This window comes from Oxyura jamaicensis, chromosome 3, assembly GCF_011077185.1.
Source record: "Oxyura jamaicensis isolate SHBP4307 breed ruddy duck chromosome 3, BPBGC_Ojam_1.0, whole genome shotgun sequence".
NCBI classification, from domain to species: Eukaryota; Metazoa; Chordata; class Aves; order Anseriformes; family Anatidae; genus Oxyura; species Oxyura jamaicensis.
The window spans coordinates 67,671,438-67,694,897 of NC_048895.1; the positions used below are offsets into that span (position 1 = coordinate 67,671,438).

General features: G+C 40.6%; 3 protein-coding genes across 4 annotated transcripts; 1 reads left to right on the forward strand and 2 right to left on the reverse strand.

Moving 5' to 3' along the window:
* Window positions 1–201: 201 nt before the first annotated feature.
* LOC118165061 (amine sulfotransferase-like) lies at window positions 202–8,458 on the forward strand. Of its 2 annotated transcripts, none has more exons than XM_035322939.1 (7): window positions 202–391; window positions 2,924–3,094; window positions 4,194–4,402; window positions 4,797–4,923; window positions 5,601–5,695; window positions 6,663–6,843; window positions 7,830–8,458. In XM_035322939.1, the coding sequence occupies exons 2-7, from the start codon at window positions 2,956–2,958 to the stop codon at window positions 7,952–7,954; spliced, it is 876 nt and encodes a 291-aa protein (XP_035178830.1). In that variant the 5' UTR covers window positions 202–391; window positions 2,924–2,955; the 3' UTR covers window positions 7,955–8,458. The 2 variants fall into 2 exon arrangements, with proteins under 2 accessions (XP_035178830.1, XP_035178829.1); XM_035322938.1 differs by lacking the exon at window positions 202–391 and adding an exon at window positions 1,128–1,205.
* Window positions 8,459–12,266: 3,808 nt separating this feature from the next.
* On the reverse strand, window positions 12,267–19,318 carry RWDD1 (RWD domain containing 1). Its single transcript, XM_035322943.1, has 7 exons — window positions 19,166–19,318; window positions 17,834–17,899; window positions 16,062–16,192; window positions 15,463–15,606; window positions 15,004–15,136; window positions 14,319–14,381; window positions 12,267–13,015 (listed from the first exon to the last, which is right to left on the reverse strand). Exons 1-7 carry the CDS (start codon window positions 19,236–19,238, stop codon window positions 12,903–12,905), a joined length of 723 nt encoding a protein of 240 aa, XP_035178834.1. The 5' UTR covers window positions 19,239–19,318; the 3' UTR covers window positions 12,267–12,902.
* A 1,413-nt stretch (window positions 19,319–20,731) lies between these two features.
* On the reverse strand, window positions 20,732–23,252 carry CALHM4 (calcium homeostasis modulator family member 4). Its single transcript, XM_035322937.1, has 2 exons — window positions 22,556–23,252; window positions 20,732–21,765 (listed from the first exon to the last, which is right to left on the reverse strand). Exons 1-2 carry the CDS (start codon window positions 23,111–23,113, stop codon window positions 21,367–21,369), a joined length of 957 nt encoding a protein of 318 aa, XP_035178828.1. The 5' UTR covers window positions 23,114–23,252; the 3' UTR covers window positions 20,732–21,366.
* Window positions 23,253–23,460: the final 208 nt, after the last annotated feature.

Below are 23,460 nucleotides of genomic sequence, written 5' to 3' on the forward strand. Positions count from 1 at the left end.
CAAGAGTTCAGTGGGAGTGGAGTTAAAGAAAACAAAAAAAAAAAAAAAAAAAAAGAAAAAAAAAAAAGTTTGTATTCACTTCTGCTCCTCTCTACTCCTCTTTAATAATGCTGTCCATAAAAAGAGGAACAAAACTTAAAACAAGCCTTTGAATAATTTCACCAATCTCTCTGAACTACTTTAACCTTTTCATGGGTTATGTCAGTTCTCTAATCTCTGTGTTAGAGATAAGCAAATGTTGAACAGAAGCCAAACAGCAAGGTGGTTGTGGGTGCATGCCTTGGTTAAATAGGAAATGTGACCGCTCAAACCTCTCTCGAAGTATTCGCGTTCACTGAACGGGGAAGGAATAACATACATCTCTGTGGGTACCAAAAAGAGAGCAGAGAAGGTAAGTGTGCCTGAAATTAATTATTGCAACTGTAGATCTGTGAGTTAAACGATGCTATATTGTCCTGCCAGTAAAATGAGAATAGTTGTGCACAGAGCTCTTTTGTCGAACATTTTGAGAAGCGCTGCAGGAAGGAGACGCATAGAAACTGGGGCTGTGCGGGCAGGAGTTCAGCCGTGAGGAGTGTGTCTGACAGCTGGTGCAGGACGATGAGTTTTACATTGCTTTCGTGTACAATTCAGCAAAGGGTTGGAGTCGTGGCTGCAAGGCAGTTAAATGAGTAGAGTAGAAGTGTACGGTCACTGCGGGTGCAGGAGGTGAATCAGGGGACACCTTTATGTCTGCAATTGGAGGCAGATTGTTAGATGCATTGTTTAGATTCATATCCGGCTGGTAAGAGCATATTTGAATGCTTATTTCTTCTCCCATCAGATATGTTAGACCACGAATAGGCTCTCCAGACAAAGAGGCAAGGCTACTTTTCCTTGTATATTTTTTTATTGCATATTCATATATGTGTAAGAAATCTCTTATTTATCTATTTGTTTTTTTACAGAATAAGATCAAGAAATATTTCTGTGTACTATGCATGGAATACGTCTTCTAAGGTGTCTTCCTTTAGTTTCTCAGAAACTCTTCATTCTTGCTCTATGTATCCATAAAAATATTTGCTCAAATATTCACTCATTCCCCATATCCTTGCATTCTTAGGACTTTCCCAGATTAGTTGTCATGACTTGAATTCAACTGTGTACCAGTTCCTTGGTCTCTAAGTGGGGGTTAATGCTGCTAATGCTCTTCAGCCTTGTTTCTGGTGTGGTTAATGACTCATCAGTTATTTAACGTGGTTCTATAAAAGGACTCAGGTATATAAATATATATATAAAATTGGAAATTTTTGCTTGGCTGTTCCAGAGATGTGGCTGAGATCAGCCAGGTGTGCACCTGCCCTACAGATGATGGTGGCAGGCAGCTGGAGGGAAGCAGGGAGCATCAGCCCCATACTGAGCCACGGAACCAGCCTGGGGGACATCCGTGTGTCCTCCTGTGGCCATGCCATGGCAGGAGGTTACCTGGGCGAGCAGCTCGTGTGCCCAATGCTGCTTCATTTTGACACCTGCCTCCTGGTGGAGCAGCTACCAAGGGCCCAGTGGCATGTGCCTCAAGGGGGGCAGTTGGAGAGTGTTTCTCAAGGCACCCGGTTATGGCCTGGCAGACATGTCAAACAGAGGCACTGCTGGGCAAGCCTGTGGCCAGCTGAACTTACAGAGCAGGAGAGCCTAAACAGGAGAGAAGCTGAGCAATAAGGGATGGGATTGGTGGCCGCATTTCCAAGGACTGTCTGCTGTGATGAACCCGGGTCACTTGGCCGGTGGGAATTGCATAAGCCGCTGATTTGGCAAATCTGAGCTATAGTGATAGCCAGGTGATGAGGCAAGGACAAACACTGCAGAACGAGAGGACAAGGGACGGATCACTTACACTTTGCAAGGGCAAAGGCAGGGGACAGAAACCTGAATAAAACTCCAGATTGAAATGTCTCTTTTTCAAAATATTTTCCAACCCACATAAAGTAATGGTTGTGATATCTAAGTCTGAAAACAGACTTGCTCATGTGATTTCTTCTAAGGCTTGTACATTGTCTAAAATAAATCTGCTCACCTGGGAGAGACCTGGATGTTCAACTCACTGAAATCCATGGATGTTCAGCTCAAAGGGACACAAACCCAAACCTTCAAACCTGGATGTTCATTTTGCTCTTGCTCATTTGGTCTCTGTCTTCACTCTGTTACTCTTGCTGTATCTCACAAAGAGTTTGTTCTTCCCTGTCCATCACAACAATGATGAGTAACATATTTTTCTGGCAAATATGCAGCAGTGAAATTAAGATACAAGAATTTGTCATAAAAACACTAGGCATGTTTAAAAACTCACATTTATGCCTACCCATCCCTGTTTGTAGAAATTATGCTTACTATGGGAGAAGCACCGATAAGGAGACAGAATAACTAGAAGGAGGCAGAAATTAAAATAAAACATGCAGAACACAATTTCAGTCACAAAATTTAGAATGGGAGTTTGGTTAAGCCAGCTCTGTTTGAGGTGGTGACAATCCAAAGGAAACTTTGTAGTTGCTCAATCCTAGAGAACATTTGACAAATGATTTTTTACACAGGTTACCTTTAGTTATGTTAGTTTTTACATGTGTATAACATACACTTGTATAAGGATAAATGATCATAAGGATCATGTTATATATCTTTTTAAATTATTATTATTAGAAATAGAGCCTGATATTCTTGTGAAAATATGAAAGTTAAATTTCAGTGTATCGTAGCAAAATGCATTTTGCTAGAATTTGCAAGAACCATTTTTTGTTTGTTTGTTTCTTTCTTTGAAATACACCTTTGGTGTTTTGTTTTGTTTTGCTTTGTAGGGTGGTGGGGTTTTTGTTGTTGTTGCTTGCTTTTTTGTTTTCCTCTGAGATGACAACAAAACAAAAAGGTATAATTTTATGTTTTCTTATTGCAGCTTATTCACCAATAAGAGACAAAAGACTAACAATGGAACCATCAAAAGAGTTTGTATTCAAGTACAAAGGGTTTTACTTTGGTGTAAATACTTCAGTTGAGCATGTAGCTTCTCTGGAGAATTTTGAAATCAAAGACAGTGACATATTTATAGCTACTTATCCCAAATCAGGTAAGAATGGAACTGTTTCCAAAGAGGAAATAAATTTGCCTTTACTCAGCCACCTAATCACAGATGTGCCTAAGGTTGTTAGCTTTGCCTTTAGACCTGAACCATCTCTGTGGACATGCAGTGCAGCATTAAGTATGAATCCTGCATAGCCATGGCCTGAACAGCAGGACACAAGGTTCCTGCTTTTGTCCAACTGAGTTGATCTACCTCATTCTTGGACTCGGTGCTCAAAGCAAGCTATGCCCACAACAAGCTGAGCTCCTGAAGGTACAAGAAGCCTGTGGAGAGGTCCTGGGTGGCAGTGGTAGGGGACAGAGAGCCCATGTGATGCTAGCTCATCAGCAGGTGCTGCTGGAGCAAGTTGTCCAAGTAGGCAGAGGGTCAGGATGGGAAGGCAGGAATTAAGGGATAAAGATGTTAAGGCATTGAGATGAGCACGTCTTTGGGTGTGAGAGCTTTGTGTTGCAAAGTGATGGGCTACCCAGTGACAGGAAAGAGTTGGAAGATGATTTTGAGTCATGAATTGCACAGAATATCATCTCCTTCCCATTCACATCTTTTCCTCTGTCCTGTCCTCCTCCCATTTGTTCTTCTTTACAAGCTATCTAAGGTGCTCAATAATCCTTCTGTTGAAGCTCCACCTCTGTGCAGAAAAATTGTCTGGGTTGATGATGCCAAGCAGAGTAAGACAGTCATCACAGCTGTGAAATCACCATTTGTGCTTTATAAGCATGGTGTTTGTTTTGTGGCTTCTTACAACACTTTTCAGGAATTCAGGAAGCAAAAGTCTTTTTCTTCTCTCAGGATGAGAGATATTTTTAGAAGTGTGGACCACAGACATGAAACATCTCGTGTTGCTACAAGAGAGTGAGGACAGACACGATTTGTGTGGAAGTTGAGTAAGCTGGGTGAAAGAACTTAAGGTTTAGTTACCTGCCATGGCTTTTATGTTTGCTATCTTCAGGGTGCAAATCTGTATTTATATTCACAAAGTGAAACAACTACAACTGTGCAGAGGCTGTGTTTTTGGCAATATACTGTCTTTAATTAAAAATTAAAATAAATAATCAATGTTCAAACAGAAAGGTTTTCTTCTCAGGAACTGTGTGGACTCAGAACATTTTGAGCTTAATACTTCATGAAGGCCATCGAAATGGAACAGAAGATATGGAGCTCATGGACAGAATCCCATGGCTGGAATACAATATAAAAAATAAGGATTTTGCAAGTCTTCCTTTGCCTCGTGTTTTTGCCACCCACCTGCCTTACTACTTACTTCCAAGAGACCTGAGAAACAAAAGAGGACGTGTAAGTGATGTTATTTTTACAACTACCCAGTTAGAAATGCAGTTTTAGAGTGGGGTTATTCTCTCTCCCTGCCAACACCTGTAACCTTGTAAGGGCGACGTGCCCATCCGAGAGGCAGGAGAGTGCCTATATACCAGGAGGTGCCTGGTTTTGCCTCAGGCAGAAGTCAGCAAGAGCCAAAATAACCCTTGATTTTATCAGGGATAGTATTTAGGATAATGGGGCTCCCCCTAGTCGTTCACAATCTTTTTGCATGCTTCCTCTGGCACCAGCACCACGGGCCAGCAGTTCAGGTCACATAGTACAAATGCTGTCAACGCTGTATCTGAGATAACAGGTCAGGATAACAGAGTCCTGTAATATCTCTGAGACCAGTGTTCTTGTTGTTTTTCAGATTATTTATGTTACCAGGAACCCCAAGGATGTGGTGGTTTCTTACTACCACTTTTCCAAATTCATCACCACACTAGAGGAAGTTCCAGATTTTAACATTTTCATGGAGAGGTTTTTAGCTGGCAAAGGTAGGATATCTTTCTTACTTAAGGAGTCCAAATCCTGGTCCATGCCCTCAGATTGAATGGAGATGAATTTTATCAATAAATACCAATTACCCAGAACCCTCAGCTATGCTGTAACCTGGATCCAAAGCTGCAGAGGCTGCCTAAGCTTGGCACCATTTTTTGATTAACTTTGGTCCAAAGGAGGTAGTATAGTCAAGGCATTGCTGCTCCCCAGCAATGTGCAAACTGCTTGTTTTATCTACTTTGGATGCTAATTCAGAATATAACCATTATGACTGAGGAGCTCTTAACACCTTCTGCACTTGGTTAGTGGAGCTGAACCCACAGGAAAAGACATTGTACAGGAAAAATAGAGAAGTAGGTTTTTGCTTCTGCCAGTATTAGTGCAGATTGCCAAAAACCAGAGGCGATTCGCCACATGAGCATAAAGAATTGTCACCCATAGGCTGTGAGCACGCATCCCTCCACCCCCTGTAAAAAGCCCAACCCATGATGCCTTTATGGGTATAACTGCCCTCTGAGCCTCAGGGAAAAAAGGAACAGAAGAGAGGAAGGCCTATGCTCCTATCCTCAAAAATACTGTAGATGTCAAAAAAGTGACCAATAATGTTACTGTTTTACTGTTAGCTGTTAATAGCATCTCTTTCTCTCTCTCTCAATAATTTTTCCTTGATAAGTGCTCGCCAGTTCTTGGTTTGATCATGTTGCGGGTTGGTATGGCCATGCGGAGGATTTCAATATACTCTTCCTTACCTATGAAGACATGAAAAAGGTGAGGTCAATTATATCAATGTATTTGAAGTTTTCTCTTCCCATACCAAATGCATTTTCAGATTGGTCTTTATAATTATGTTGTATATTGGAAAGTCCCTTATTCCCTTATGGAGTAGAATCAAATCCATCAAATCAAGACTTTTGAGAGAATAAAGTCATTTTTTTCTCATTGGTGCAAGATTTTATCAACCACTAAAGAATTTTTGGATAGATCACCTTCTAGTAGGACAAAAGTAATCTTCCCCACCAGCTCGAAAACAAAACAAAACAAAACAAACAAAAAAATCTTTCTGAAATAGTACAGGACAAGACTTTTGTGAATAACAAACATCGTACTCATAAGAACAGTTCCACTAGAGAAAACAAACGCTTAAGGGACAGTTGCTAAAGCACTTGAGGAGCTCTCAGATTGCTAACCACATGTTCCCTGCTTGGTGTCTGCCTGTCCTCTGGGAGACAGAGGGATTGGGCCAACCTCTTTTCAGTGGTTTGTGGGGACAGGACAAGGGGTGATGGCCACAAGATAGAGCACAGGAAGTTCCGCACCGACATGTGAAACATCTTCTTCACAGTGAGGGTGACGGAGCACTGGAACAGGCTGCCCAGGGAGGTTGTGGAGTCTCCTTCTCTGGAGATATTCAAGGCCCGTCTGGACGCCTACCTGGGCAGCCTGCTCTGAGGATCCTGCTTTGGCAGGGGGGTTGGACCTGATGGTCTTTCGAGGTCCCTTCCAACCCCTACAATTCTGTGATTCTGTGACTCTGTGATTCGTGCAACTTCTTTCTCCAAGGCAGCTTGCTGCCATAGCTGGCTACAGCATCCCTGCTCTCGAGAGCTCAAAATATGCAAGTGAGACTACACTTTCATAAAAACAGTGGCCCGTTTGAAACCCAAATTTATGCCCTTTTTGATGCTGTATTTAGTTCTTTGCATCATCAAGACACTTCAAAGTAACATTATTGCAGGATCTCAGAAGCGCTGTGCTGAAGATCTGCAACTTCCTAGGCAAGAAGCTGAGTGAAGAGGAAATAGAAAGTGTTGTGAGACAGGCTAATTTTGAGAACATGAAGAAAGATCCCAGGGCAAATTACGAGAACCTGCCAGAAGACATCGCAGACAAAAAAAAGGGTAGATTTCTACGAAAAGGTAAAATGGAATAATTCCAATGTAACAACCACCTAATTCCTCTTCTTGGTGCAAGATGTACCTAGGGCTTATGAACTTAGCTGGAATGCCCCATTATCAGAGAGAGAGCTCAGGTTAGCCATGATTAAATCTGTAAGAGCTGTTTTATTGCTAGGGCATCACTGATTTTACCACATTTTCATAAGGATGATAAAACATTATGTTTTACTGATTGCAACAGAAGTTGCAGAAGGCCTGCCCGATATCAGAGAAGACCTGAGGGTTGTGCTGAACCAGGGGTAAGGTAGTACCTTCTTACTGGGGGCTGACTTGGTTATGAGCAATTTGCTAAATGGATAGATGGCTTTCACTGGGGAGAAGAGCCTCTCCCAGACAAAATAAAAGATTCAGGATCTCCGAGAAACTTACCATCTAGACACAACAGTGAATTTGATTTGAACAGTGATGGTCTACCAGGAGAGGCTGTTTAAGGATGAAAGTCATGCAGACCTCCTTCACAGTTAGTTTTTCTCACTTTTCAAAGCAAGAGTCTTATTCACAGCATGAGCATAGCCTCTTTTATCAACTGCCCTCAAGGTAAATACAAGGCACCCTGCGTTTCCTGAGGTGTCCTGATGCAGTGTGGGAGGAGACCTCTAGAGGTTAAAGACTGGTGCACTCAGAGAAGAAAAAAAAAGAGAGAGAGAGAGAGAGAGAGAGGTGTTACTTTTAACACTTTCCCCCATCCCTTATTTGATCTCAAAGAAATCACTAGCTTAGTGACCTTTTGAGGGGACAGGACTATATGCTGTGTTTTATTCACATCACCTAGATTTGGAAGTGTGTCCTCTGAAGAGCACACGGAGTCTCTCTCAGTGGGCCAGCAACTGAGAGATATTGAGGAAGCCAGGAAGAGCTTCCTGAAGACAGCATTCGCTGTCGGCAGGCAGGCTTTCAGACAGGTGCATGTTCTGCTTCTCAGCCCCCTTTGTTGCTTCTTTCCTCAGGCACTGTTGGAGACTGGAAAAATATGATGACAGTGGCACAGAGTGAAAGGTTTGATGAAGTACTTAATGAGAAAATTAAGACCCTGCCCGTCAAAATCACCTGGGATATTAACAGTGAAAAGTAGGCTGGTTTTGAATCTCATCATCCTCTGGAGTTTACAGTGGATGGATGTACCTGAAGTTCTAGAATGACAAAATACATCAATTTTCAGCTGTGTTATAGAAATAATACTGTAACAGCTCATTCGGAAAACATGACTTGTCTGAGAGAGTTATTTAATTTCATCAGTTTCCTGTTTGTAATTTTATGAGGTATTTCAGGTAATTTTTCAAAGTAAACTGTGAGTTCCTTTCTTTGTGTTTGCTTTTACTTTCACTGGCTTTAATAATACCAAGGTTGTACACAACCAAGTGAAGACAGATTGGTGTTAAACATAGTTTTAAAATGTTAAGAAAATGTTTCTACTTGTGAATTTCTTGAGGCTTCTTTTGGTAGAACTTTAAATGTCTGGACTGGAAATAACATTGACCGTCTGTGCTACAGTTCTGGTTTCATATGTTTGAGTTTCTATTAGCTTGGTAAATACAGATACCCAACTGTTAGCTGTTAAACTGACCTTTTTGTTGCATTTTCTGATGTTGCCTATTGACTGAAACACTTCATTACATTGTCTGTTACAGTTCTTCAGGTCATGTTTGACAATTTGCTACTTGAAGTATTTGAGAAATGCACACACCAGTCACAGTGGTTTTTAAGTGAATGCCCACTCTGTCCTACCTAGTGATCTACTAGAGCTATTGATGTAAAAACCTGGCAGCAATCTGACTCCCGTATGCATTGACAGACTATCAGGGTTTAATCTGTCCAAGATGCAGCTCCATGCAGTGGCTTCCCCATGGGCTTCCCCTGAGAAGATGGGTACAGAGATGGGTACAAGATTTTTTCTACCAATAACTCAAAAAATATTTATGTCCATACCACCACTCCTGACATGCACCTGGTCTGTGATATATTCACCTTTCTAGACAGCAATGTCTTTTATGTAGCTTACAAAGGGAAGTCCATCTCCTGCATGTTTATTAACTCTATCCATTGAAATCGCTCAGAAACTGTAGATCCTCCCCTTCTCAAATACACTGGCAAGTCTCTGATACGTCTCCAGCATTTTTCCCCTCTAACAATCTTCTGTCCCTTTCAGCATGGCCTTACTCAAGAGGGCAGAAGGAAGGATCATGATCTAAGGAAGAAACATTTTGTTCCAACATTTTTATTTTTTATTTTTCCAGATACCAACTGCACTCACTGGTCCCAAAGACCAGCTTGCTCTTCTCATTTTCAATCCATCTGCTTTAGCTTTCTGACAGATTCTACCTGCTTTTTGCTGGACAGAATTATTTCATGCACAGCATGCTCTTAGCTCCTTCAATTTGACAAAGGTGACCTCATATCACTAGCTTACAAGAAGGTTTTTATGTACCCCCAATGGTAGTCAGATCATCTTTTCTTCTTGAACTTCACAACCCCAATACCAAGAAAACTTACAACAAAACCCTGTGATTTACAAAATTGCTACACCCCCGGCATACAAGTTTGAACTTCAGACATGGGGACTGGTGATTTTTTTCCACCTGTACATATTTACCCTGGCCACAAAAAAACATAAAACTAGTTCAAAGTCAGAAGACTAATGTGGGCCTTCCGCTGAGTTTACCTTCAGTACAAATAAAGCTAGGTACAAGCTGGACCTTGATCTTCTACTCATTTTCCAATGGTAGACTATACCAACAAGACCCGTTGTAGTAATAAAAAGCCACTTACCCCTCATACTACCTACCAGCTACCTGTCAGTTGGCAGATTTCACTAGCATTCAGTGCTGAAAGGAAAATCAAGTTCATGGCAATAAATGCGCCTATGTGAAAGAATTACACCTGTGAAATCTCTCCCCTCTCCCCTAATTGGAGCCCATTTGCAATGCATTGAAGGACTAATAATAAATAAATAAATAAAATACTGGATTTTGCAATAAGAGAGCACAGATACGTATTTGCTCTTTCTCCCAGGATGCAGGCTATCTGCAAATTGGATCCGGGCACAGACTACTGTCTGGTCCAAGAAACTTTGGACTTACTTCAGCAACCACACAGTTAAAACTAGAGGTACTTAAAACACATCTTCTCCTGATGGTTAAAAGCAGAAAGACTGAAGTTGAATCTCCCCAGGGAATTGTACTTGAAGCTCTGCCTTTTTGGCCAGAACACACTAACCACTGACCTATTATTAAAAAGGCAAATCAGAAGAGTATATTACCCCAAGGTCTTGTTTGCCTCAAAGCAGGCAGCTATCATTGCACTTTTGTATGAAGTCTTGTCTTTGCAGCATGCCAGAAGTGGCCTGAAATAGTATTCCTGCAACATCTTAATCTAGTGGGTACCATCCTTTGAATTCTACTATGGCACTGGCACCAACTATTCAAAAAGTTCAGCACAATCAAACCTAGATTATCTCTGGCCCCATAGTGCAGTGTTGCAACCCATAATAGTCTCTTGACGTGGATTACAGTGTAAACTTTGGACTTGAAGATTTAACAGAAGGATACAACCATGGTTGTCAGCATCATGGGTTTGAATTACTAAAGGCTACTATGAATTAGACTTCAGTTTAACTCAAAGCAGGTAAGCAAATTTTGAGTAACTCACCTGAACTTCTTCCACCAAAAAAAAAGCCCACCTTTCAGTCCATGGCAGCAAACTAAATCACACAGCCCACTCTCAGTCAAATTCCCTTTTATTTCACAGATGTTAACTGATAATAAAGCTAAACGAATCAGAAGTTCAGTCTATGTTACTGAAACTTCTGTCAAAGACTTGGAGAACTGGACTTAAGCAATTTTTTGTTATTTCAATCCTTAGTCCCTCTGCTTTGAAACAAAAGATGCAAGTAACAATGAAAAATACATTTCTACATTTTAGCTTGACAGTTGTAACTTTAAACTATACATAAAAAACAATAAATATATTAGTGTGAAAACAGAATAGAAAACCCCATTAATCTAGAAATACCATTAGCAAGAAACTCGTTTTTCTTTAGATGATTCTTGTATCATCAGTGACTTAGAAAACTTTTTCAGATTACCACATTTTGCACAGATTACACAGTATTCTTGGATTCATTCCAGATTTAAGAACCAAATCATTGTTTTTATCAAAAATATCCTAGTTTTAAACATATAAACTGACGATGGAAATAATTTTTTTTTTTTTTTAAATGCAGCTGAATTGAGAAATACCAGAAGAAAATTAAATTCAGTGTTGAACAGCATTTTAAAGTATACCAGCAACTGCACAGGAAGCTGGACACAGTCACTATGAAGCATTCAATCCAACTGCATCTTTGGAAAACTCAGATTTAATATCACATTCACTTACAAGGTTTTTAAGCATATTTGGTAATGTCTGCTGGAACACAGATCCTGCTTATTGCTTTGAAACATACATCATCGTTGAAACCTAGGCGCTTGTCTAGAGTTCTTCGGTGCCAAAATTAAAAAGATCAAATAGAGGATGGTAGGAACAAAGGCACATGGTTAATTTATAAAAGCATTTATAGGGTACTTGAACATTTATTTCTGCCTATTAGAAATGCGTACTTACTCATTTTGAATACAAAAAGACATGACTACTGAAACATGTTATATAAGATCATCCTAAACAGATGTTCTCAAGTGGCATGAGCAGGTAATCTTATATAATATTAAATTATTTCTGGAATGAAATCTCTCATCTTGCATATGGAATTTCCAAATATTACAAGTTCAAAAATTCTTCATTCCTCTAAGCACTGACACTTTGGTGCAATCCTCTTTTCAAAGGTTGAAGCTGGAGCAATTAAGGCAATCTACTGGAAGTGTTTTAAAATCCAGCAGTTTCTAATCACCAAGGTGCCTGGTGGTTCTCTATTTGGAGAGCTGTTTCTTGAAACCTTCTTCCATACCATCCTTCTAGCTGACGCAGTCTCAACCACAGCCTATTTCAACACCACGTTTCTTGCAGTATTTTTTTTTTTTCTGACGATGCAAAGGGGGAAGGAGTCTACCATGAAGCTAGTAGCTCCATAAGCAACTCGTCAGAATGGTTAACAATGTAACATCCACTAGTTGATACGCAGCTTTACTGTACGTTAAGACTTTTACTGGCTGCCAACAAGATTCTTCTAAACCAACGCTCATTTACATTCAAAATTACATGCACTCTATAAATACTGTTACTATATTCTGCTGATAGTGTTTTCACATGAATGTTTGCTTTTGGCAAAAGTCTTTTTTTTTTTTTTTGGCATGGAAGTTCGTTGATGCACAAGAAGAAAAAAAGGGTTTTGTAAAGCCTTTTCTAAACAAATCAAACATTTTTTAAGAGGACTGTATCGCTCAGATTTACTATATTTTTCTCCCCCTACAAAGTTGAACTAGTAATTTTGAAACTATTATCCTCAACTATGGCAAAAGATTTTATTTTAGTAAAATGGAAATGGCTATGCCTTATTAGAAGGTAACTGGTGCTGCCAATCTGTAGCTGTTCAGCTACTAAGTTGGGGCATCAGAACTGACCATTACTTGCAGTGCAATAAAATTTCAAAAGAAAAAAAAACCTGCATAGTATGTGATCCCTTTTATTCACTAAACTTGCCCATGCGTTATCCTAGGTGGAAGATAGCAGAACAGCTGCTCAGCCTTTGCATGTAGATGTGTTTAGCGATTGCTATGACATCTTTGTCCTGCTTCTTGTCAAGTCTCTTCACAGGACACTTACAGAAGTGGAAAGGAAAAAAAAAAGAAAGAGAAAATAGAGTATTTTCAGACAGAACAATATGCCTCAAATCTCATTTGAAATATTAAAGTCAATTTATTTATAATGAAAGTCATCAGAAGACTGTTCTCCTGGATTTAAAATATTTTTTCTTTGAAAAAAGAAAACCAATACACACTACTACAACCACAGATGCTGTGGCTTTTCTGCCTGCCTCTCTCTCCTTACGTAAGTCCATACTGATGACAGAGCCAGTTCAACAAAAAAGTCTAATCGCTATCTAGATTAACAGGGTTGTAGTCAGGGTCATCCTCTTCATCCTCCAACTCTAAATCATCCATTTCTTGGAATAAAGATTCATCAACCTCCACACTGTTTCCAGCTGCAAAGAACAGAAAAATAATTTATTTTATGCAAGAAGAAAACAGTACCTGGACAACAAAATACACAATGCTTTGTACATTCATTCTTTGTACATTCATTATTTGAAAAGAACACCACTGAGCACTTGTTTTTTTTTTTTTTTGTATTTTAAGCCTCCTTCTCTCTTACATACTCAGTCTTAAGTTCTAAGTCTCTTCAGTCTTGCTTGAATTGTAATGATCTTTTTAACCTTCTTGAGTAAACGACATTCAGTTTATATTAATTCTTATGAAATCATATTCCATACAATCCTCCCTATTAATAATTAATAATTATTACTAATTATACATCCAAAATTAAATGAATATTCCCATATATTCTTAAGATAATTTTCCCAGAAATTCCCATATATGTATATATACACACACAGTAAGGAACATCAGAACATATAGAATTATTCTTTAAAAAGTATTTTCTCAGCAAGCAAATTTGAAAGGCAGACAACTAATTTAGACAGTCACTAATATATAAAATATATAAATATATTTAAATTTAAATTATAAAAGAAAACTGAAGCTTTACATGTTTTCATATTTTCTTCTGCAACGATTAAAAGTTAACACATTAATCCAAGTCATTTAGGCGCAGAGCCCAAATACAGAGGTGAAATCTGTTCCTCCCTTGAGACAGCAAAATATAGTGTGTCAATAACCCAACTTCACTTTAAGCATTTTGGTAGGAACACGAGGTTATATTATGCCCTCACACTAGAAGAAACAAATCCTCTATGACTGCCATTTCAACTTTATATTCACTGATGTTCATTTTTTTTTTATTGAGGTGTTACATTCAAATAAAACTAGATTCTTCTGCCTGTGTGTTTTTTTCAATACCAAGAGATAATGCAGTTACATTAAAGGATTGCCTTTACTCAAAATCAGTCATTTAAACTCAGACACTAAAAGGAGGTGTATCAAATGAAAGAGATGGTATGCAACTGCGAGTGGATTTGTTTAATCTTCAACAGATTTGCAAGTTTAACAGCTTTGGGCACAGGCTTACAAAATGTTCAGCTAGCACCAGGGCATTATTTTCAGTAAGATAATAGACAAACCTACACAAAAGCACAAAGAAGAAATGCATTGCGCAGAGGAAAGTAATATTTATTTTGATATTCTAGATGTTTATTATTGGTGTTGAAGTTCAGGGAAAAGAAAACAGAACTTTGAGATGTGTGACTGAAATGGGGTCAAGAAGGCTGGCTACTAGAAAAAAAAAAATGAGCCACTGTCTTTCAGTGGTGGAAACAAACAGAAATTTACCTTCCTCCAAGAACTGGATGTCAGATGTGTCAAGGTTGTGATCCATTTCAAACAGCTGTTTCCCTAGAAGTTAAAAATAAAAATAAATATACATAACCAAGCAGAATCATGAAATAAAAGCCTACGCTCAGTCCTCGCTGCATCAGTCCTCATCTTGCATTCCACAAGAAAACCTCTGTGGGAACTGGAGATAAGCTGCCTTCTCCATCTTTTCAGATGGATAGGGCATAAAGGAAAAACAGGATGGATCTGTACACCAGTCATCAGCTCTTACATCTGTGAAGAAAACATCACATAATGCAAAGTAAACCTTTCTCCTTGGGAGGTAGGGGAAAAAAGGCCAAATCAGTAAACTCTCTGATGTAGAGTCTTTCTGTTGTTTAACAATACCCAACTATTTCTGCCAGAACAATGCTCAAAGTGGCATACTGTCTGGCATAAAACCAAAGAGGATTAAATGTGGTTTGGGAACCTTAATGACTTCAGCAGAAATCTTGAACCAATCAGCTATATTTAACCCAACGCAACACTCAAGAAGACTTCATGAAACACGAAGAACAATAATTTAATACTGTAGTAAAAGTTTAGTTGCTACTATCATCTTTCAGTGTAAAGATTACTTTTAAGGCTTGTCATGATATTCTGATAATATTGCAAAAACTTCAGAACCAGTTTTATATCGTACCGCTTAATTTATTTTTGCCTGCTTGTTCCTCTTCTTTCATTTTTTTCCTTTTTATTTCTAGGAGTTCTGCATCAAACTTCGCCTTCCAGTTTAGGAAATTCTCAATTGTAACAGGAGTGCCATGAAAACGTTGCTAAAAAACAAACAAAAGAGCAGAAAATAAATCTGCAAACACTGTCAAATAGCACAGCTAGCAGTGAAGATAAGTATTCTCTTCCTTATTTAAATTACACCATCCCAGACACATTTGCTTGCTGTGAAACATTCTGATACGTTAATCCCAGACTCTGGTCTTTAAGTTTGACTACATCAACTTTGAGCTGCATTGAGAGAGCAGCACTAGCCCAGAGATCTAGCCCAGAGCTACTCCCGCATCAAACCCATGCATTTAAAAAAAAGGAGGGGGGGGGGGGGGCCAATCCTTAGTAACTCTTTAGTTAGAAACAGTGTTTTACATACTTTCTCTTCTTCTTCTGCTTCTCTTTCTTTCTGTTTCTTCTCCTCTTCTCTTCGTGTTTTTATTTGATCCACTATTTCATTTAATTTCTCCTGTACTGCAGAGACTAGAGTGAAGATCATTACCATTCCTAAATTTTCTTCTGCCTACAACACAAAGAAGGCAATCTCAAACAGAAGGAGAACCTCATACCTTCTGTAGCTTAATGCATGTATCTATTCAGAAAGCAGAACTATGTGCTAATAGACACAGCTGAGGCACTATGTACCCGTTTCAGAGGTTCACTGTAAAATTCAAGTCAGTCAGCGAGTTAATCAAGTTAAAGTTAGCCTCAAAAATGCCAAGAGGGAAAGCCCTATAGCCCTCCCATTTCATTGCTGTATCTCTGCACACTGAATTAGCCCTGTATTTTAGCTCAGTAACGTCATTTACCTCATTAGTGTCATTTACCAAATTCCAAGCTCAAAATCAGTCTTTACAGTATGGAATATATTTCAAATCAGTAGGCCATCTCTCAGAGAACAACTGACTTGAGGGATAAATTCTGGTTAAAATGAGAAGTGATATCAAGGTCAATTGAGATATATTCCATTTTCCTTACCTGTTGTTCTAACAGTTTTATTATGTCTGTGACATCATTATCTTCAAGATTCTCCTGGGAGACAATCTCGTACAGTGGAGTTTCATCAGGATATTTTTCTCTATAGGTAAATTTAAGGGTTGTTTGGACAGCTACAAGACAAAAAATGCACATTCTTATAGTGATTACTTTATATAACTCCTATGGTATATTCTTTTATTGCATTAGTAGCCTAAAGATTTTAATGTAGAAAAAAATCTTGTCTTAAAGGAACAGTCATCTTACATAGACTTTAAAACTATATAAACGGATTTAAATATAACGCAAGAGTGGTGAGAAACTAAGACTGTGAAATTTACCATTACACAAACTATTCCAGCATATTTATGTCTGAAAGGACTTTAGGAAGACTCGAAAACTTTCCGTGCAAGAGTGGGTACCAGAGCACTAAGCTCTTTTCCCCTACATCCCACTTACTGCTGGTGAAAACAAGGCCGAGTCCTAACAAACAGATCTAGACAGAATATCAGCACACTAATGCTTTAAATTCTGGATACCTGGTTGGAGTATCAACCACTGTTAGGAAACAAGGTTCCACATGCATACTCTGACAAGAACACAAGTATCCAAAAGATGTTAGTAAGCCAAGAGAAGAACTTCTTAAGGATCACACACTCAACCTGACGCCATCTAGAGCTAGGTTAACAAGGAAACAAGGCCAAAAATAACCAAATTCCTTCCTTTTGTGCATCCTGCCAGAACATCAAGGACAAGCCTTCTTTTAGTTCAAGACACACAGCTCTGGCAGCCCAGTTCACACTTCAACACAGACGCCAGCTTCGCGCAGGGCTTGCTCCTTTAAAACTGAAGATGGCAGCAGTTCCTTCCTTCTAATATAGCCCAAAGTTCACCCAAAAGACACTTGCAGAGCCCAGCTGAGCACACTTGTGCTGACAACAGTAATTTCATGTTCACCCATCTACCATCCTGAGAGCCAAAGCATTCTTGGATGTGCCAGAGAACCAAAGTATTTTTGGAGCACCAGATACTGATGGCCCCAGCAGCAACATTCTAAGAGCACAACAATTACAGTTAACCCTTCTGTAAGGGGAAGATATTTTGGACAGATACTTCACTGGATGATAAAGTTTAAGAGCATTCTGCATTTGCAGTGCCTTGTTTTATAGTAGTTGAGAATGTTCTTCCTCCATCTTAAACAGAATGTCCCTATTCTGTCTTCCGCACATATCTTCCTTTGGGTAAGCCATGGTTCTGACCTTCACGGAAAGGAACCAATCCTGTGAATCAATAGTAATGCATTTCTGAGGCTATCCTAAGTACAGTATAATAACCCTAAACAGTTAGTTCAGCTTTCAGAAACTGCTCCACAACAATAACTTAATCGACATTTTACAGCAACAATCATAGGCTACCCTGAAATGAACAAGCACGGTACAGACCACCTGTTCTGGTGCCAGTATAGACAGTTGAGGCATTAGGTTTCGAACACCATGTGAATGAAAAACTTCTCGTTTGATCTCAACAACTTTACAGTCTAGAGACACGGACATTTATTTTTACCCAGCCCCTGGGAAAGAGCATCAAGGTTTCCTACAGTAGCTTAATAAACATAAGATACTTAAACTGGAAGTGGACTTTGTAAAAGAGTGGCCAGGTATACGGAAGCGTAAGTTGAAACTGGTTATGTACGCTAAAACTGAAACGTGGTTATAAACTTGTACGTTAATATATAGGAGGGGAGACTATTATTTTGTAATATGTGATCAACTTACTTTCGTCATTTTCACCTGCTTCAGATGTCACAGTGATTGTGAAGGTCGTTGGCTTTTCTGACAATACTGTTAAAAAAGAGGGGGGAAAAAAAGAAAGATACCTTAAATTAGACAACTACTTCACATCACTAAAATTGAATTTCTCTAGGACTAATAAGGCAGAAAAGCACCTGCATACAGCGTTCAGTGCCTTTTCAACCTATTAAGTACTTTTCAGTTAACAACTGTTTTCCTTACGACAGTTTGAAGTGCTCTTTGAATGACAGCATATAGCATCAACAATACCAAAAGGTTTCTCCATGAAAAGAAAGAGTGCAGATCTACCTACCACTAGATGACTCATGTCAGAGCACCAAACGTGTGCAGAAAGATCCCAAAGCTTGTCTGCTGTATTGTGCTAGATATGTATGGTAGGTATCCAGTGCATTCTTAGCCCTAGACTTTACAGTATACCTGTTCCTTTTACTGTATTTAGGACAGCTTAAAGTAACAAATGCTTCTTAAAACAAAAGGATAGGCAATGCTTTCCTTCAAGAGCATAAGTCTGGAAGTAGCCTAAAAGGAGTTTTAAACAGTCAATACCAAAATTAAATCCGTGAGCAGCCAGGTTCACCTGCAAAAGCAAAGTATGGTCATGTTTAGTGCCCAGCTGAGAAGGAGGCTGCTAGAAGACAGACAACAAGCAGTTTTACATAGATAATAAATAAATAAAATAAAGTAACATAAAATGGGCAAGCTCTACAATCTACAGTCAAGGACTAGTGGGCTTCACCCCATCGCTCGAGTGCGCGTTGCAGACCAAATCCTTGAACAGGGGTTAGTCTGAATCACGGATATAACCTATAAATTATCTATTAGACATGACTTGTTAACTGAACTTTACATAACTGCTTATATATTGCTATTACAATCCTTTTTCCTCCCTCCTTCTTTGGGCATAAGCGCGTTACTCGAGAGCACAGAGTAAGAATAGGAAGCATATGAAAACACATTACAATCACTGACTCAGCATCCTCAGCAACCAGAGATCAACTCATACAGCTTTAACAGGTAACAGCGAAGCACACAAGAAGATTTTCGGGTGAGAGCCATAGGGAAAGGTTGCTGGTAACTGCCCTCCCGAAGTACGGCGGGGCAGGGCTCATGGCGAGCACGCAGCCAGCCCAGAGGAAGCCCTCAGCGACTCCCCGGCGCTCACTCTCGGAGCCGAGCCCCCCACGGAGCGCCGAGGCCCTCGCAGAAGGAGCTGGCAGCGCACCCCGAGCTCCGCACCGGCGGCTCGGGGCCTCCCGCGGGCCCGGCCGGGCCTGAGGCGCCGGGGGCGGCGCTCACCGGTGAAGGAGTCGGGGTAGATGGACTGCAGGGCCTCCACCTCGTTGCGCTGCTCCTCGCTGTAGTCGGTCATCGCCCGCCGCCGGCCGCCCGCCCGCCCCCCGCAACGCGCCTGCGCGCCCCGCTCCGCCAGCGGCTAGGCACGCCTGGCACCGCCCCTCACCGCCCCGATCGGCCGTGGATGGCTTTGGGCTGCGGATGGAGGGGGGGGGGGGGGGGCATCCTTCATCAGAGAGCCTAATTAGCGCAATTAACACCCATGCCCGTAGTCTGTGCTGGGATCCCCCTCAGCTGGAGGCTGCCGACAGGGTCGGAGAGCCTGCCAAGGCCCTGCTCTACCGATGTCGGGGCAGGCTGACTTCACCACGGCCGATAAAGCTCCTGCTCCAGAAACGCTGCCCTGTATTTTTATTTTATGCTCACGCTTCAGATTAAAATAGGGGCTGGGACGAAGCTGGGAGACACCAAGGCTCGCTTACAAGTTGCACTCGCACAACAAGTAAAGGGCTGACAGCTCACTCTCGCTGAACTACAAATACCATGTAATTTTATAGCAGTACCGTGAAGGTACAAGGGATAAAGTACAAAAACACACAAAATTAAGGTAGCAGCTTTTTTTTTTTTTTTTTTTTTTTTGTCAATTGAGAAGACAGCATAGGATTTTTCAGAAACTTTCAGATACACAATCACGTTTCACAGACTGCACGTAGTTAAAACAATGCCAAGAAACCCAAATAATTTAGAGTGAAATTAGAGACTGTGCTCCCTAGCAGACACTTTGCTTCCCAAGCTTGTCGTACAAGTCAGGCGGTTCCATTAGCAGAAAGTTTAGGATTCAAGTGAAATACATACTTGTGAATTCATAAGAACTCGTTCAGTGATGTGAATTACGCATTATTCCAGTTATTCAGCACCAACACCTCTTGCCTGCCCAGAAGTGCTTGCCTTTGTTCAGAAATTGAGCTCTTCTCAAAGGAAGGCCATGCACACTTACCAAGGCCTGCTTTTTAACGTACTCCTGGCTCCTGCCTTTCATAATAGGAAGTGCTAAATAACTACATTTCTCCACTTGAGAACTTTTTTTTTCCCCCTCCAAACAGCAGAGAGCATCCTACGGTCGGGCACGTAGCACACTCTGCTGGCAGCAAGGCGGTCCAGGAAGCGTTAAGGAAAACCCATGTTGCCCATTTGTCCCCGCTTAGGGTTAGAAGCGCATGCACAGGGAGCTAGAGAAGAGATGCCAGCTTGTAACATCACATTGTAACATGCAGAATTAACATAAAAACTTCATTAAAATCAATAGCTTTTAACCACAGTAAGAGTTACGAGCACGGTAGAGTGACTGAATTGTATTCCGCCCCCCCCCCCCCCACCTTACTCCAGAGTGAGATTTTTCCCATCCTGATGTGCTGTTTGTGTAGTAGGCTGGCACACAGGTGGAAGCTGACAGTTTTAGTAGTACATGCAAAAGGAACAGGAGATCGACTCCGCTATTGCTTTCTTCCAGAAAGAACTTGAATTCAAGTTTTCACATGTAGTGTAGTGTTGGCCCCCCCCCCCCCCCACACACACACAGCTGCTACATGCTGCACCCCTCCATCCTGTGCATCTTAGGGAGCATTTTTATCCTTTTAACAGAACTGAAAGTTCTTATCACTGTATCTAGATTTAGCTTTTGTTGCTGAAATTTCCTTATGTTTCTTCTGTACTGCTATATCCACAGATTGAATTTGTAGTTAGCTCAGCATATTTTAGTCACATAGTATAAGAAAGAAGTGGAAGGGGGAAATAAGGCATTTCTGCTAGAGGTCAGTAAGACAATGCTGGGTGTACACTTTTAGTCTGCACAGAATGGATCAGGCTCATACAATTTAATTGTTCAGAGTCTAAAAAAAAATATTAAAATTAATAGCTAATGGGTGGGGATACAAAGCATTTGGGGATAACCTACTTTCCAGTAAAACTCATCCTTTTTGCAGAAGTGTTAGAAAGCAATCTGGACGTAGACCATCACATCTCACACGAGTCAGATGCCATCAGGAGATACCTATAAGCACCTAACGGATGAGTGTAACAAGGTATTTGCTCATGTGCTTTATGTAATAAGGTCTCAGAAAGTTCCACAGCAGCTCAGGTCTGAAGCTGAGCTAGATACATTCCTGCTTTTCTACAAGGTGTTGGTGGTGTTCAGACCCTCAGAGCTAAGTTGTGGTCACAGGGTCTTCATCAAGCTTCAGGTATTTCCTGTCTACAGAACCCTTGAGCGCCCAGTCATGGAGGAGGCTGTAGTCATAATGCTCCTCATCCACCAGTTTTAGGAAGGCTAGTCCAGAAATGGCTTGCCACTCTCTGAGAGATGGGATACGGATTTCTCCTACGTTCTCACTCCCTGGGACAAAGCCAAAAAACTTCCTTATGTGCTGGATGGCATAGAGCTTGGAGTGCTGGTCTGTCGCTTCATCAAAGAGCTCCTGCTCATTATGGACATAGCTGGTCCAGTATCTGAAGTGTAGGAAGCTGAGCGGGGAGAAGCAGCTTGCCAGGCAGTAAGACAGGAAGACGGTGATGACTACCACAGCAATCAGAAGCCAGCCAGCCACCTTCCACAAACAAACAAAAGCTGTTACAGCTGGAAATACCCACAGTGGTCACTTCTGAGTGTTAAAAAAATAATAATAATTTAGGAAGTCCATAAGACAACCTTTACTTTCTCTTCCTGAGGAAGAAGGTTAACAGGGTATAAACCTGTGACTATTGCCATCACACCCACTCCCCACCTACTGCAGCCAGCCATGCAATACATTTATTTCCATCAAATTTAAGGAAGTTCTGTTGCATAGTATGTTGCCTCTGCAGCTGTTATTGTGAGTCTGTAACAGAGAAACCCTCTAAATCCTAGCCCAAATTATCTTATACCCTGTTTAAAACCAATTTTCTTTGAAGTAACAACTTAATATTCCCTCTAATATTTATCTCATATGTAAGCTCCTAGAATTGAGTCTGATCTAAAAGAAGAAAAAAATATAGAGAACTTAAATTTGGCTTGCATGGTGCTCTCTCAGACCCTTAGTCACGTTGCTTATGCTCAGATCAAGAACCTTCCTACCCGCCAATGGCTCTCAGACTTCCATTGGTCTTACTTGGAGGTACTTCTCAACATACAGGAATGCATCCTCCAGTAGCAGGTACAAAACTGGACAGTCAGAAGTAATAACTTACATACTGAAAGTTTAATTACTCTTACCGGAACAAAGCAGGCTTCAAAACATGGGATTTGGCACTCAAGGCAGAAGATATTGATCCTGTTTTATCCTCACACTGTTGAATTAACTCACTGATATCATTAGATCTGCACCATCACCCACAGCAGAAACAACATGAGTTACTCACTTGTGACTGGTATCGGAGTAGGAGAATCACTTCATCTCTTGCCCGGCTCAGCTCTGGAGGAATTAACTGACTGCAAGGGAATGCAGCCAGTATCTTTTTGCGTTCGCTAGCAGTAACGTTAGGATTAGCTCCATAATAATATACAGAGACATACTCGCTCATGGCACACACGTAGTAGGAGCCGTTTATCAGAGTGACCGCTAGCCACGTTACAGGAGCGACCAGCGCTCTCCCAGTGATGCTGCACAGGACAAAGCAGGTCAGCTTGCACTGCAGCAGCTGGTTTTGCGTGCCCTCTGCCTGAAGGGGAGACCTTTTGCCTGTGACCAGCCTCCAAGTCTGGTTGTTCAGAGCATAGCCAACAACCAGAAGGATCAGCGCAGGAACACCTAGGAAGGCCAGCCCGTAGATGAGGTTCTGCCCCACATGACAGGGACAGCTGAACGTAAAGAAAGAGAAGAGTTGCTGCCCACCAATTGTCAATATTGCAATTATGGCATTAGCAATAACAACCTCTTTGCCCTTTAGAAAAGTTAGCCACTTTGGAAGAAAAGTCATTTTAGATCTTACTCTTTACCAGATGCTTTTGCGTTAAGTCAATAATAGCTTTTAATTGTAGTTAACTAACACTAGTAGCAGACTAGAATGGAAACAAACCAATCCCAATAGCTTAAAATAAAACAACCACTAAAAAAAACAAACAAACAACAACAACAAAAAACAAATATAACAACTGTTAGTTTTTCCCCTTCAACCAATTTCTGACTCTGCTCCTTAACAGCCAGAAACTTGTTTACTAGCTTTAAATCTACTCGCAGACATCCAGTCACATGCTTTAATTGATCCAGTAATTTCCCTCAGCAGTTCAGGAACATTCAGCATTTAAGCAATTGTGAGCTCTGCCA